This window comes from Cervus elaphus, chromosome 5 (genome assembly GCF_910594005.1).
Source record: "Cervus elaphus chromosome 5, mCerEla1.1, whole genome shotgun sequence".
Taxonomy (NCBI): Eukaryota; Metazoa; Chordata; class Mammalia; order Artiodactyla; family Cervidae; genus Cervus; species Cervus elaphus.
The window spans coordinates 116,661,661-116,677,094 of NC_057819.1; the positions used below are offsets into that span (position 1 = coordinate 116,661,661).

The 15,434-nt window shown below is 51.5% G+C and overlaps 1 protein-coding gene across 1 annotated transcript in view; it reads left to right on the plus strand.

Annotated features, from left to right (window-relative positions):
* The window catches only part of DBF4B (DBF4 zinc finger B), a 28,509-nt gene extending 13,298 nt beyond the window's left edge, over positions 1-15,211 (plus strand). The window contains exons 8-14 of the mRNA XM_043900791.1: positions 1,104-1,177; positions 2,879-2,912; positions 4,396-4,441; positions 6,879-6,995; positions 11,960-12,068; positions 12,194-12,318; positions 13,175-15,211. Coding sequence (XP_043756726.1) covers positions 1,104-1,177; positions 2,879-2,912; positions 4,396-4,441; positions 6,879-6,995; positions 11,960-12,068; positions 12,194-12,318; positions 13,175-14,174 — 1,505 coding nt within the window. The 3' untranslated portion in view covers positions 14,175-15,211. The remainder of the gene's footprint in view (positions 1-1,103; positions 1,178-2,878; positions 2,913-4,395; positions 4,442-6,878; positions 6,996-11,959; positions 12,069-12,193; positions 12,319-13,174) is intronic.
* The last annotated feature ends 223 nt before the right edge of the window (positions 15,212-15,434 follow it).

Sequence of the window (15,434 nt, forward strand, 5' to 3'; positions counted from 1 at the left end):
CCGCAGAGGGGAGGGTTGGCAACTTTGCCTGGGAACCTGGGCTGTGAGAGGGGTCCGAGGCATGTACTGGCTGAAGCCAGATGTACTCAGTCACGTAACTGTGTTGGTCCTCAGAGGTGGAGAGCAGCCGCAGCAATAGCAGAGCGCAGGTGCTGGGAAGGGCTGTTTCCTTTAACCCCGGTGCCAGCTCTCCTCAGCAGGATTGAATAAGAACCGATCCTAATATCCATTACCCCTTATCAGGTATTTGCTCTGTGCTAGGAAGCACCTCATTTAATCCTCACCACAGTCTCTGCCCATTGTACAGATGAGGATGTTGAGCCTCAGGGAATAGATTGAGTAAATGACCCATAGTCTCACCAGGCCCACATTCCCCCTTAGTTTGGCTTAACTACATTTCCTGTTCTTTCTTTCCTCTAGGGTTTGCCACACATTATAACCACCGGTGTGCTGGCTGTAATACATTTACATGAGAGTAGCTGTTTTGGGTCTGCTGGCAGTGGTCAGCCCTCCCACCCAGCTCCACTTTGAGTCTGGCGTTTTCTTTGACGCGTTAAAGGGAGCAGGTCTAGATCCAGCCTGAGATCTGCCGGAGGGCCGGGGGCTGTGCCAGGGCAGGTCCTGGTCTGGGATGATGGGAGGTTCCATCGTCTCTGGAAAACCAGCCATTTCTGACTTGATCTAATTTCCTGCCTTTCTATGTATTAGAGAAGCTCCAGCATGTATAGCTCCTGCTGGGTCTCCCACCTAAGGATATAACTGAGTAAATGCCATGGCTTGGTCTCCCCCACAAAACAGCTCTTCAGTAGCACCTTAAAGCCCTTTATGGGTCATCAGGTACCTCCTGTTCAAGACTTGTATTCAGTGCTTCAAAGGAGCATGCAGCCAGCATAGGGTACTTTTCCAGGGATAGAGGGCCCTGCGCTCTCTTTTATTATCAGCAGGTGCAGAGATGACACGTAGCCAGAAGGTGGCAGGCAAGGCTGGTGTGATCCAGTGAGCCAGGCCAGGTGGGACCTTCAGTCCCCCAGCCCCAGGACAGGGCTGTGCTGGGGAAACGAGAAGAGGAAGCCTTTGGCCACAGCCCTCTGTTTCCTCCCCAGAAATGCTGATACGGGTGCAGCAACTGTCTCTTGATGCTCCACGTGTGAAGAAACAAGGGCTGAAGAAGCCAGAGGTAGGTCATCCCCTCCCAAACTGAAGGGAAACGGGAAAGTCTGTGACGGCATTGGCAAATCCATGACCTGCCCCAGCCACCTCCTCCTGGCCTTGCTGGGAAAGGTGAGAGGAACACAGCCTCTCAGCTCAGCCCTGGTGCCCGAAGCCCTGTGTGGGGCCAAGGACTGCCTGCAGGTAGTCTTCATGGCCTACTGGCCAGGCTGCCATTCTGGGAATAGTTCTTGGCCTGGAAACGAGCCTACCGATTGCATGGGTGGTGGCTGCGGGGTGGTGGCGTTTGAAATAGCTGCTATATTCCAAATTCTTGTTTGGCTTTTCCTTCTTTTGCTGGGGTTAGAACTGTGTACCACCTCAAGAGAGCCCAGGCTGATTTAAAGCCGCAGGGTCTTCACCCAGCCCAGAATTCAAGGAAGAATCAGGCCCTACAAGTCCGTCCAGGGCCTGGCACCCAGGAGAGGGACCACATCCAAACCAGGTGGAACACTCAGCCTCACCACCCCTCACCCCACCCCCTCTGGTCTGGGCATCTTTAAGGTTTTGCTGTAATGTATACAAGGCTTCTCTGATGGCCCAAGCATTAAAGAATCAGTCTGCAATGCAAGAGACCTGAGTTCAATCCGTGGGTTGGGAAGATCCCCTGGAGGAGGAAATGGCAACCCTCTGCAGTATCCTTGCCTGAGAAATCCCATAGACAGAGGAGCCCAGCAGGCTACAGTCCATGGGGTCGCATATATTGAAAGTCTCTTTCCCCTCCGACTTCTGCTTCCCAACCACCAAGCTCCCTCCCTGAGGTCAACAGTGTGAACAGTTGTGCAAATGTCCTTCCAGGACTCCCAAGCATCTACAATCAAATACATCGAAATTCCTCCCTTTTACGCAAATGTGTGATATTATTACTTTGCTTTGTTCACTTAATAATCTCTTTTGTAGCTACTTGGGACTCTTTTGGGGCAAGTTTTGGGTGCAGTCTGCTGATGGGGGAGGGCCTGTTGAAGGCTTCTTTGGGCTGTATTGGCCCTGGTGGCATGGCCTGGAAGAGAATCTGGAATCCCCTTGGGCCCAGAGGCCCAGACAGTTACGTAGCCACTGGATCTCTCATTCTGTCCACACCCTCCCAACTCTTTAGCTGATTTTTTAAAAATTGTTTCATTTGGTTTGTAACATTAGCTTTGTTTGACCTTGGCCTGAAAGCCAATTTTGACAAACACAGTCAGGGTGTGTAAGATAGGGTACTGAAAACCAAAAGGCACTGTCTTCACCCTCATCCTGTCGGCTGCCCTGGAATGCCAGCGCGCCCAGAATATAAGGGCTGCCGTCAGTGAGCCCCTCCCCCGCGTCAGGTGTGTCCCCGGCTGCAATTTCATCTGTGCCACATCCGAGGTGTTAGGTGGGAACCCCGAACATCATGGGCGGCACGGGCCCCGTTCCCACGGTGGTGGGGGGTGCTCCCCAGCCCTTGCTTGCTCTTTGCTCTGCCCTGCATTCCCTTCACAAAGTCAGGGCCCTTGAGATTCACACATAGAGCTCACCATGCAGGGAGCATGGTGCTCAGGTCTGCTCCAGCTCAGGGTCCAGCCGTGGGCAGAAAGCTAAAGTGGGGCAGAAAGCTAAAGCAGAGCAGCAGCTCGGATCTCCGGGCCCAGTTCCTCGACCCCCCTAGCTCCCTCACATCCTTAACCTATTTTTCCTTTCCATTCAGGGAACATGTCCAGCAGAGTCAAGAACACGGAAAGGTCAGTGCAAGAGCTCTTCCTCATTTAATTGCCATCCCTCCCTCCCTAAATGCTTCCCCATGACTCCCTCTGTGCAGCATCTGCTCACTTTTCTGCAGCAGGAAGCAAGTCCAGGTTGTGTACAGCCTCATCCTGTTGCCAGGGCTCTGCCTGTTGCCAGAGCTTCAGAGAGGAGGGTGGTGGGAGAGGGACGTCTGTGAGCAAGTCCGGGGCTGCCGGGCCGGGCCTTCTCTGTAGAGCCAAGACCTCCTGCAGTCGCTCTGGCTCCTGCAGCCTCTGGCTGTTCCTGGGCATCGATGGAAGTTCAGCATCCTTTGCTTTCTGATTCAGGAGCAGTTTGGGGTGGGCAGTTTGACAGCTGCCTACTACTTTCAGAAATGCCAAACTCCCTGAAACTGACAAATAGGCAGATTGACGGACCCAGCTCCTGGCTCCTCTTGGACAGCAGGGGAGTTTCTCCCCCTGGATATTTCTCCCAAAGATGCTCTGTCGGTGGCATTTATTCGTGCACAAGCGGGAACTAATAAGGAAAGTCACTTGGCACCTCTCACGCTTGCAAATCAAGGAAGTCTGTGGGAGAATTGATTTTAATCACTGTGTCAGTTAATTAGAAAGACGAGGAGTCACCCCAAAAAAGTAATTAAGGAAGAAAGGCTGCTTCTGCTTAAGCACTGGGAGCTGAGAAGTGCCAGCTTCTTGGGGATTTGGTGGCAGCTAGCTGTGCCCAGCCTTTCGGTGCCTCAACTGCCCCTTTGACAGGACTTCTGATCGGTGCCTCAACTGCCCCTTTGACAGGACTTCTGATCGTCGTGGGAGGGCAGAAGGGGTTTATAATGCCTCAGAGAATCTGTAAACTGTGCAGATAGCCAGCTAGTAGGGGACAAATCTCTTGATTAACTGACTCCAAATCTGTTTTCCCAGCACCGCTTTGCCCTATTTTTTTCAAGAACCAGATTTCACTTTTGTTTTTTTTTAACTGTCCTTCTGCCAAGACCTCAACACTCTTCAGTTCTCCTCCTTGCTGTTCTTCCCCTCCAAAACCCCAGGCTCCTCATGGAGAATTCTGTCTGAGAACCATCCTCAGGCCCCCTTGGGATTCTGAGACACCAGGAGTTAAGGTCTGGGAAGGAGCTGAGGCTGTTAGCAGAAACCAGCAGGGGCCAGGTTTCTGCTACCAGCCAGGTTCCTGACTCTCAAGGTTGACAGCCTTTAGCACCCATATGCAGGAGGCTGAGGGTGGGTGCATTTAGGACCCTGGGGCACCCTGTAGCCTCTCCCCCCGAGGGTGGTAGAGGTTAGAGGAGATGGGAGCAGGGGCCTCACTCAGCCAAAGGAAAGGCACACCTTGGGGCCACGAGGGCTCTGGCTCTGAGAGCCTCTTGGGCTTTGGCAGAGCCTCGTCTCTCTGAGCATTTCCTGCAGGCGGAGCTCAGGCTCTGCACCAGGGCAGACAGATGGCTGATGGGCGCACTCTTCCTTCCAGTGGCCAGACTGAAGGCACCGTTCCTCAAAGTCGAAGATGAGAGCAGGTGAGTGGACCGCCAGACCTACATGGAGAAGAGGTACTCATGGGCCCCCGGCTGCCTTGGGGAGGTCTCATATAGATCAGAGGAGCCATACCCAGCTGGCACTCCTCTCGGTCATGAGTCAGAGGTTAATAATCCTGTGTGTGAATTCCTTCCTTATTTTTTTTAGATATTTATTCATTTGGCTGTGCCAGGTCTTAGTTGCAGCATGTGGGATCCAGTCCCCTGACCAGGGATCGAACCCCAGGCCCCCTGCACTGGGAGCTCAGAGTCTTAGCCACTGGACCACCAAGGAAGTCCCTTAATTCATTCCTTTCAAAGCTCTGCTTTTTTGAGCCTGTGATGTTGCATCCAGGTTGTTTGACTCCCCATCTCCCCCATGTGTACGCTGACACTCAATACCAAATCATTGCTGGTATTAGTGCTGGTACAGTCTTTGCTAAAGTGAGGGTCTCTGCGGTGCTACTGGGGTTCCCTTGTCGGACCATGTTGTCTCAACACTTGACCAAGCCTTTCCATTTGCTGTGTAAAACCCTTTCCTGGTATGTGTTATCTCCTCATAGCCGTGGCTAAAACTGCCATGAGAAGAGTCCATCCTCTTCCCAGTGGGGAAACTGAGGTCAGAGACGTTAAGGGACATGAACACAGCCACTTTGCTCGTGACCCTTAGTTTGAGGCTAGAGTCCACATCCAGCCTGGGACCCTCTCCCCTCTGCCCCGTCTGTCCCCGTGAGGGCCCTTTCTTACCTACAGGCAGGAGGGTCACATCAATGATAACCTGACGAGCTGTTAGCCATCTGGGTTGTCCCTGACTCTTTGGTAAGTACCGGAAAATCTAGAATTAACCCCAGAAGTTTTTTTAAAGCCCATGTGTCCCCAGCAGAAACTCCTGGGCCAGAATGCTCTGTGTCCCTCAGCTTTGGGCTGGCTACCGACAGACCCAGCCCCAGGAGCCTGGCAGGTCTGCCCATCCTTCACATGACGGCGGCACACAGGACAGAGTTGGTGCTGGTGGCCCAAAAGCCAGTAGAAAGAGTCCAGGGCTGGAAGGAGGCCCTCTCCTCTTCCCTTCCAGGCGGGTAGGGTGGAGGGGCATGTCCTTCACAGTCTGCCCTTCACAACCAGCTGAGTACAAGTAGTCACGACTGGGACGCTGTGGCTGAGACACCCCAGGGCCTTAGTATCTCTGCACATGGAGCTGAACTTTCTCTCGATCCTTCTTTACGTGCTGTCCTAAAGCAGGCGCTCTTCAAAGCCCAACTTAGCCTCACCAGCCTCAACTTTTCAACCTTCTCAGCAGAAACAAAATAACACGGAGGAGGGCGAAAGGCGGGGTACCAGGGCTGTGAAGGGCGCCTGCTTCTCCTTCAGGATCCAAGAAGACTTTTTATTTTGGCTGTGCCATGCACCCTGTGGGATCTTAGTTCCCAACCAGGAGTCAAACCTGGGCCCCCTGCAGTGGAAGCTCGGAGTCCTAGCCACTGGACTGCCAGATAAGTCCCCAAGAAGACTCATTGGTTAATTTACTCCTGAGGCTGCAGGGTCTCAATATGCCCCTGGAACCCAGGGCCTGCTTTCCCCTGGAGCACCGTCCACTGCACCCCAACATGGTGTGGTCAGGGGCTGCCAAGTACCCACAGATCACTATCCCTGGCTCCAAAAGTCTCCTGAATGTGAGCCATTTAAGGCAAATGACTCAGTGTATGTCTGACTGCCCAGAACCTTCACTGCGCCTCTCTTTTCCATTCAGAGCACCACCCCTTAGATAGTACAAAGGCCCAGCCCGTAGCAAAAATATTCCTCTTCATGGAACAGGAAGATCACTGATCTGGTCTTAACACCCTTGCGTTTAGATTCTGCCAGGCTAGAGTTCTCAGAGGTCACTTGAGGGTCGAGAAACAAAATGGAAAGGTGGGAGGAACTAGATCAGGAGTTGGGAGACGTGGTTTCCATCTGGACTTGGCCGCATATAGGTCATGAGCCCTCGGGCAAGCCACAGAACCTTTAGGGCTTCGTTTCCTCTTCTATGATATAAAACATGAAAACACTGTTGTTCTGCTCAGCTCAGAGGTTGCAGGATATGGGGGAGGCAGTGATTGTAAACAGGCTTGGAAAGTGGACATTAAGAGTGTTAATTTAAAATATTAATCTAACCTGGTAAGGCAGATAAGAATGTTGTTCTAGTATTTAAAAGCTGGGCAAGTGAGGGACTTCCCTGGTGGTCCAGTGGTTGAGATTCTGAGCTTCTAATACAGGGGGCATGAGTTTGACCCCTGGTCAGGGAACTAAGATCCCACATGCTGTGTGACATGGCCCAAAAAAGATGGGCAGGTGAGAGTCTGCTTTATCAAGATGGGAATTCTCAGGAGTTGGGCTGGCCCCTCTTCCTCACCTTTTCCCTTCCCCGCTGGAGTCAAAATGGAAGTTTTGTGTGTTTCAGGAAGTTTCGTCCTTTCCACCTTCAGTTTAAATCCTTTCCTGAAATTTCTTTTCTGGGACCCAAAGCCGCCAGTCCTTTTGAGGCCCCGATGACTCCCAGCAGCTCGCACCATACCAGGTGGGTCTTTCTGGTTCCTGAGTACAAGGGCTGGTTCCAGGCCAAAGTCCTCCCCCCTGGGGGCCTGCTGGTCAGACTGGGGAATGGCCATGTGTTAGCTCCTTAGGCAAAGTCTATTCTGGGAACTTAGCCCAGAGAAGAGGGACACCGGGAGTGTTCATCCGTTTTATCTGGTGTTCTCCATCCGTACTGAAGAACTTGACTTGTGTCCAGAGGGCACGAGGCTGGTTTCTGAACCTCGGATTATAGATCTCCTTTCTTAGAGTCTCCTCGTGAAAGTGAGGTCGCTCAGTCATGTCTGACTCTTTGCAACCCCATGGACTGTCGCTTAAGGGAGTCTCCCTGGGGGGCCGTTAAAAATGCAGGTTCCTGGACTCCACCCCTGCAGAATCACAGTCTCTGGTGATGAGACTGAGCTCCGTGTTCCCAGGCTCCCCATGTGGTTTCAATGCACGTCCAAATCTGAGGCCTTTGAAGCTAAACATAGCAGGCAGAGGGTCTGGGGGACCTGCCACACTGTGTGGCCTGAAATGACTTGTAGGCTGCTTTTTACTCCTACTCTGCAGATAGGTGAGTTTGACCCTTCATTGACCAACGTGCAGAAGGCATGCGGTTCAGAGGATGACCTGGACACCTTCCCAGACCTTTCTAACTCATGGGCCTGGAGAATAGAGGGCAGATGCCCAGCCCAAGGGTCCCCAGTACCAGGGAGGACCTGTGGTTTCCACCAGCAGACAGGGGCTAAGGGGTCAGGAAATAGTGCGAATGGAGGAAAAACAGAAAGGGACTGTCGCAGTAGATAGAGAGCAGAGGAAGGCGAGAACAAGCCAGGGTGAAGTCCGGGGGCCCTTCATCCCTTTCCCAGAAGATACAAGGGACACAAGAGGGGCAGCCCGGAGGCTGCCTGGGCTGGGGCTGCAGGGGGTGCTTGGCCTGGGAAGGCCTGGGGATGGCACAGGAGCTGATAAAGGGAAGATGAAGGGTTTACAGTGAAACGTCTGTATTCTGTGCCCATCCTCCAACCTCTAGACCATGAGTCTCTCCAGAGAGAGTTTATGGACAGTACATCGTGTACCCTTTGTTCTCTCTTCTCACAAAGAGTAGCAAGATATTCACTGTGCTGAATCTTGCTTTTTTTTCCCACTGAATATTTCTTAATTTCCTATTAGTACCTGAAGAGCATCTTCATTCCCTTTAATGACTGCAGGGTATTCCATGGTATGGATTTACCGTATTTTATTTAACATATGTGTGGATGATTTCCAGTCTTTTGTGGTGAATAGTCTTGTTCAGAGTAAATTTATGATTGTTCAAGTATATTTGCAGGACAAATTCCTAAAAGTGGAAATGCTGGGTCAAAGGGTGCCTACATTTATAATTTTGAGAAGTGCAGCCAAATTGCTTTTCATGGAGGTAATGCCAGGATACACTTTCACCCACAGTGGACCAGAGCCCATTTCCCCATCCCCATGGCTAAGATAGTGAGCTGTCAGACTTGTGACTTCAGCCAGGCTGATAGATCAAAAACCATATCTCAGTGTAATATAATTTTCATTTTTCTCTTTATGAATGAGCTTAAGTATGTTTTCCTATGTTGGATCATTTGAATCTCTCTTTTTTAAAATCTCTTTTTGTGTGAACCTTTTTCATACCCTTTGCCAGTTTTTCTATTCAGTTATTGATCACTTATTGATTTATAAGGAGCCCTTTGCTATGTTACTAGTTATAAATATCCTCCCCGGTTTCTGGTGTGTTTTTTTTGAGTTTGCCTCTATTTTCTACAATGCATATATGTTTTTTAATGGTTTGTCGTTGAACTTACCAGCTTTTTTACTGTTTCCTGGGTTTTGTGTCATACTTAGAAAGTCCTTAGGGCAATATTTTGGACCCACTGAATTTGCTCAGTCAAATACCAGTACCCTACAGGCCGTTTAAAAATGCAGGACTGACTACAAATAATAAAGGCTGGAGAGGATGTGGAGGAAAGGGAACCCTCCTACACTGTTGGTGGGAATGGAAATTGGTGTAGCCACTGTGGAAAACAGTATGGGTTTCCTTAAAAAATTAAAACTAGAGTTGCCATATGACCCAGCAATCCCACTCATGGGCATATATCTGGAGAAAATGCTAATTCAAAAAGATACTTGCACCCCAGTGTTGATAGCAGCAGTATTTACGATAGCCAAGACATGGAACCAACCTAAATGTCCATCAGCAGATAAATGGATAAAGAAGATGTGGTGTGTGTGTATATATATATATATATATGTATATATATACACACGCACACACACACACACAGAGTGAAATACTGCTCTGCTCAGGCATAAACAAGGAAACAATGCCATTTGTAGCAACATGGGTGGATTTAATAGAAATTATGAGTGAAGCAAATCAGAGAAAGAGAGATATCATATGATATCACTTATATGTGGAACATAAAAAATAATACAAATGAATTTATTTACAAAATAGACTCACAGACATAAAAAACAAATTTATGGTTACCAAAGGGGAAAGCAGATGGAGGAGGGAATCAGTTCAGTTCAGTTCAGTCACTCAGTCGTGTCCGACTCTTTGCAACCCCATGGACTGCAGCACGCCAGGTTTCCCTGTCTATCACCCACTCCCAGAGCTTGCTCAAACTCGCATCCATTAAGTCAGTGATACCATCCAACCATCTCATTCTCTGTCATCCCCTTCACCTGCTTTCAATCTTTCCCAGCATCAGGGGCTTATAAGTCAGTTCTTTGTATCAGGTGGTCAAAGTATTGGAGCTTCAACTTCAAGCACAAGTCCTTCCAATGAATATTCAGGACTGATTTCTTTCAGGATTGACTGGTTTGATCTCCTTGCAGTCCAAGGGACTCTCAAGAGTCTTCTCCAACACCACAGTTCAAAAGCATCAATTCTTCAGCATTCAGCTTTCTTTATGGTCCAACTCTCACATCCATACATGACTACTGGAAAAACCATAGATAGCTTTGACTGGACAGATCCTTGTCAGTAAAGTAATGTCTCTGCTTTTTAATATGCTGTCCAGGTTGGTCATAGCTTTTCTTCCAAGGACCAAGTGTCTTTTAATTTCATGGCTGCATTCACCATCTGCAGTGATTTTGGAGCCCAAGAAAATAAAGTCTGTCACTGTTTCCATTGTTTCCCCATCTATTTGCCATGAAGTGATGGGACCGGATGCCATGATCTTAGTTTTCTGAATGTTGAGTTTTAAGCCAGCTTTTTCATTCTCCTCTTTCACATTCATCAAGAGGCTCTTTAGTTCCTCTTCACTTTATGCCATAAGGGTGGTATCATCTGTGTATGTGAGGTTATTGATATTTCTCCCTGCCATCTTGATTCCAGCTTGTGCTTCATCCAGCCCAGCATTTCTCATGATGTACTCTGCATATAAGTTAAATAAGCAAGGTGACAATATACACCCTTGATATACACCTTTCCCAATTTGGAACCAGTCCATTGTTCCATGTCCAGTTCTAACTGTTGCTTCTTGACCTGCATACAGGTTTCTCAGGAGGCAGGTCAGGTGGTCTGGTATTCCCATCTCTTTAAGAATTTTCCACAGTTTGTTGTGATCCACACAGTCAAAGGCTTATGGCGTAGTCAATGAAGCAGATGTTTTTCTGGACTTCTCTTACTTTTTCTATGATCCAACAGATGTTGGCAATTTGATCTCTGGTTCCTCTGCCTTTTCTAAATCCAGCTTGAACATCTGGAAGTTCTCGGTTCACGTACTGTTGAAGCCTAGCTTGGAGAATTTTGAGCATTATTTTGCTAGCGTGTAAGATGAGTGCAATTGTATGGTAGTTTGAACATTCTCTGGCATTGCCTTTCTTTGGGATTGGAATGAAAACTGACCTTTTCCAGTCTGTGGCCAGTGCTGTTTTCCAAATTTGCTGGCATATTGACAGCATCATCTTTTAGGATTTGAAATAGCTCAGCTGGAATTCCATCACCTCCACTAGCTTTGTTCATAGTGATGCTTCCTAAGGCCCACTTGACTTCACACTTCAGGATGTCTGGCTCTAGATGAGTGATCACACCATCGTGGTTATCCAGGTCATTAAGATCTTTTTTGTATAGTTCTTCTGTGTATTCTTGCCACCTCTTCTTAATATTTTCTGCTTCTTTTAGGTCCATACTGTTTCTGTCCTTTATTGTGCCCATCTTTGCGAGAAGTGTTCCCTTGGTATCTAATTCTCTTGTAGGGATCTCTAGTCTTTCCCATTCTATTGTTTTCCTCTATTTCTTTGCATTGATCATTTAGGAAGGCTTTCTTATTTTTCCTTGCTATATCAGATAGATATATCAGATGGAGGAAGGATAAATCAGGATTAACAGATTGGGATTAACAGATACAAACTACTATATATAAAATAAACAAGAAGGTCCTACTGGATAGCACAGGGAAGCATATTCACTATCCTGTAATAAGCCATAATGGAAAAGAATATGAGAAAGAAAAATATATATATATAGAATTAAATCACTTTGCTGCATACCAGAAACGAACACAACACTGCAAATCAACTATACTTCAGTTAACAAATCAAAACTCATGCAGGACTGAAAGTCAAAGAAGTCAGGCTTGAGAAAGATGTGAAAGTCCTCAGGGAAGGTACAGCTGTGTGGGTCAAATGACCCTGGGTTTGGGTATGAGCATGGAGCTGGAACATCGTCAGGGATTCTTGCCTGTGGTTTGAGGTGTGTGGGTGGGGTCAGGATGGAGCTAAGACGGGGTACTCACAGAGAGGCCTCTCCTTCCTTGCTGCCTCTCCTGCCCCCCTTGTACGAGTGGTGCCAACTGTAGGCAGGCCAGCCCGTGCCTGTCCTGCTCTGGCCATTTTGGTCCCTCCTCCCCCACTGGCCTGGACTCCAGGCCGCAGGGCCACAGTTCGCTCTAAGGGCTCCAGCGGTGACCACTTTCCCCCACCCTGTATTCTCCGCAGAGAAGCCAAGGACCAGGAGCCAAGCCGGCGATCCGCCGCCTGCACTGTGCCCAGGAGGAGGAAAGGGTACTGTGAGTGCTGCCAAGAAGCCTTCGAGGAGCTGCACAGGGTGAGCTCCTTCCCCACCACGCAGCTGCTCCCAGACGGTCTCTCCACCCTGGTGAGGCTGGGTGGTCTGCTTGTGTCCCATCCCAGCCTAGTCTAATGCCCCCTGCCTCCTCTCACCCTGAGCAGCATCTCCAGAGCCCCCAGCACCAGGACTTTGCCCTGGAAGCCCACCTGTATGCCGAAGTCGATCGGATCATCGCCCAGCTGAGCCATAGCTTTGCAGACGTGCCCTTCCAGGCCAGCCTCCCCGGGTAAGCACCGCTGTGCCACCCCACTGTGGGTGGCAGGCACGACTGGCTTCTCACCTCTCCTGCTGCTGCCCTGAGGTGGAGAGGAACCCTCAGGTTGGCGACAGCAGAGACCAGGCTGTGGTGCCTCACCTTTCTTACTTCTTCCTTCCCTTTCTTTCCTGCCATCTTCTGTTCTGTTCTTTTGGGGGGGCAGTCAAGGGAAGGCCTCCATTTGGGGCCTCAGCCCATCAGATCAGGACAGACCCCGACCAGAGCTCCCTTCCTAACACCACAGTTGGGGGCGCAGGGGGAGCAATCCAGCTGTCGCTGCTCCTGGCATGTGTCTGGTCACGTGCCTGTCTGGCCTTCTAGAAATAGGGAGGGGAATTTCTGGGTCTTTCCTGTGTAGGTGAAGAGGAGGGTCTTCCTGCTTCTCTAGAAGTTTACCCCAGAAAGGATGGCAGAGGATTTGGCAGAACCCCAGGGCCCTCTGAGCACCGCCCCCTCTTGCTGCCCACCAAGGAGCTGTAGCTTCATCCCCCGCACCCCAAAGCCTCCACCTCAGGCAGCCTCACTGGGCTCGGGGTGCACAGCCAGGACCTGTGCTGCTTTCTCTAGCCACCGAAGGGCAGCCTCCTCCATGACTGCCTTATTAAACAGAGCGGCCTCTAACCTGTTCCTCTGGCCAGCCCCAACCGCAGGTCGCAGAGCCAAGAACAGGCCTTTCACCTGGGACCCAGAATGGCAGCTCTTTTCTGCACAACAAAGCCCAGAAGGGTAGCACCATACAGGCCTCCACTGTGCCCCCGGCCCAGGAGGACCCCCACTTGCTCTGGAGTTGAACTCTGTGACCCACTGGGTGTTTCTGTCCCCACAGGCAGCCAGGCTCCCTGACTTCCGACTGTGACCCTCTGTGTCCTGAGCCTCTGCCTCCCCTCTGGCCCTCCCCTCTCAAGGCAGCGTCTCCCTGGAGGAGGAAAGACGATCATCACCAGGCCCCAGGTGCCTCCGGGCATGGTGGGACAGTGGGCGGCGTGAAGGCAGCGGCAGAACCTGTGGAGGCTGGCGAGATTCCTGGACCGATAGCAAGCTGCCAGGAGCTGAAGGGGTCAGCTGACAGCTTTGTGGACCCCCCAGAGACCCCAGGGTCTGGGAGCCCTGCTCACCAGGGCCTCCTAACCAGCTCTGGACTTGCTGAACTCTCCTCTGGCCCAGAGCTGCCTCTTTTTGGCCACAAGCGGAAGGTTCAGTTCCCCAGTGGCAATGCCGAGAAGAGGCCGGGTGCATCCTGGCCACAAGCCTCACTCTTTATCCCGAGAGCCCCCAGCCCCTGTGGCACCCCCAGCTCCCATGGCATCAGGACAACCAGCAGCAAGCACCTTCCCCTTCCAGGCCATGAGCCCAGGTCTCTGGCCTCCCTCCAGCCTGTGCACCACCCACAGGAAGAGACCTGCCTCTCCCTCCCAGGCAGCCCCCCAGTAGGTTGGCAGAGTGCTGGGCCACACAGGCCCCCTGGCCTGGGGGAGGAAGGCCTCCAGGATCTAAGGGCTCTGAGGATGCCGCCCCTGGCCCTGTCTCCCAGTAGGCTGAGCAGCTCCAGGCCAGCTGCCAGCCCACCTGCCCTCAGCTGCAGGCATGGAGCCCCCAGGAGGACCTGCAGAGAGCCCGGCTGCCTCTCCCCACCACACTCTGCCAGCCAGCGGGGAGACCAGCTGCTCCCAATGGTTCTGGACCTCCCAGCCTCTTCCAGGCCCCTGACTCCCAACCCCAGCCCACTGCCAACAGAGAACTACTTCTATGAGTCCCCACCCACCCCTGGGTATGCAGCTCGGGAGCCTGACAGCTCCCAACTCGAGGGCAAGTTATATGTCAGCTGAGGGCTGCACACCCAGCCCAGGCCGACCAGACACAAGGAGGAGCCAACGCGGAGTCTGGCCCTGGACAATCATGGCCGAGCTCTAGGTGCATTAGATGGAGCCAGTCCTCCCGGCCACCAGGTCTTCGGGGCTGGGGGCTGCCCTCTCCAGCGGTGGATTGTGCAGCCGCGGCCAGCTGCTCAGGCCAGGAGGCAGGGGCAAGGTTGGCATAGGGAGGGCCCACAGAGAAGCCAGAGCAGCAGGAGCCCTGGCCTGGCTTCCTGTCCCTCTGCAGGCACTTGCTCAGCCAGAGGGTTAGTTGTCGGTGTTCCCCACCCCCACCCCCGCCTCCTTTCCCACAAGCGTGTGGCTCTCCTGCTTTCCGAGATGCCTGCGTGTTGTCCCCTCCCCCAGCCCCCCACGCTGGTGCACCCAGATCCTCAGGAACATATGAAGCAGAGGAGGGGCTCGGCTGCGCCACTTCCAAAGCTCCCTCCCCGCTGCACTTAGTGGGGGCCCAGCACTGACCCCTCCCCTGAGCCCAGGACGTGGCCTGAGCCCCCTCTGGGGACCCCTCTCAGCTCTTCCCTGCCGCCTCAGCTCCGGCTGCCCACCCAGAGTCTGTTCCAGGGTGAGTTGCTCACCTGCCAACTTCTGCATCCCCCTCCTTCCCCAAGGACCTCCCCCCATTTCTTTCAGCTGAGCCATTAATCTGGAGACAGAGATGAGTTTGCTATCGATTCTTTGGCCACTTTTTTTTTTTTATTATTACATCTTGTACTGTGGTTCTTCTCACCCTTCTCTGCCTCTGTGTTTGTGTCTTTAAATGTTGAAGCTACCAGAAGCCTGATGCTATTCTGTATCTCATTTTGGAGGAAGAAAGGGAGGGGGGGCCCTAGATGCAGGTGAGGACCTGAGTTGTTAGTTTGGAAATAGAATGGCTATGTGTACAACGCTCACAGAAATCAGGTTTGGCCTTTTCATGCCATCCCGTTAAATTTCACAATTAATCTTGGTTCAGGAGATGTAAAATAAATTTATTAATAACAAATAGCAAAGAAATGGGGCTGGCATGTGATGTGTCTTGATCTGCCCTTCAGGGCCTTGATCTGCCCTCCAGGGACCTACGCAGGCTGACAGCCCAGCAGATACAGACAGAACGACGGGGTAGCAAGCTGGTGCCACCTGCTAGTGGGGGAGCGTGTGTGGGTGCCACCACCCTCCGCGGGCCTAGCTCCAGAGGTCTCGGGAGGTGGGGGTATGCCTGTCCAGTCTGCAAGT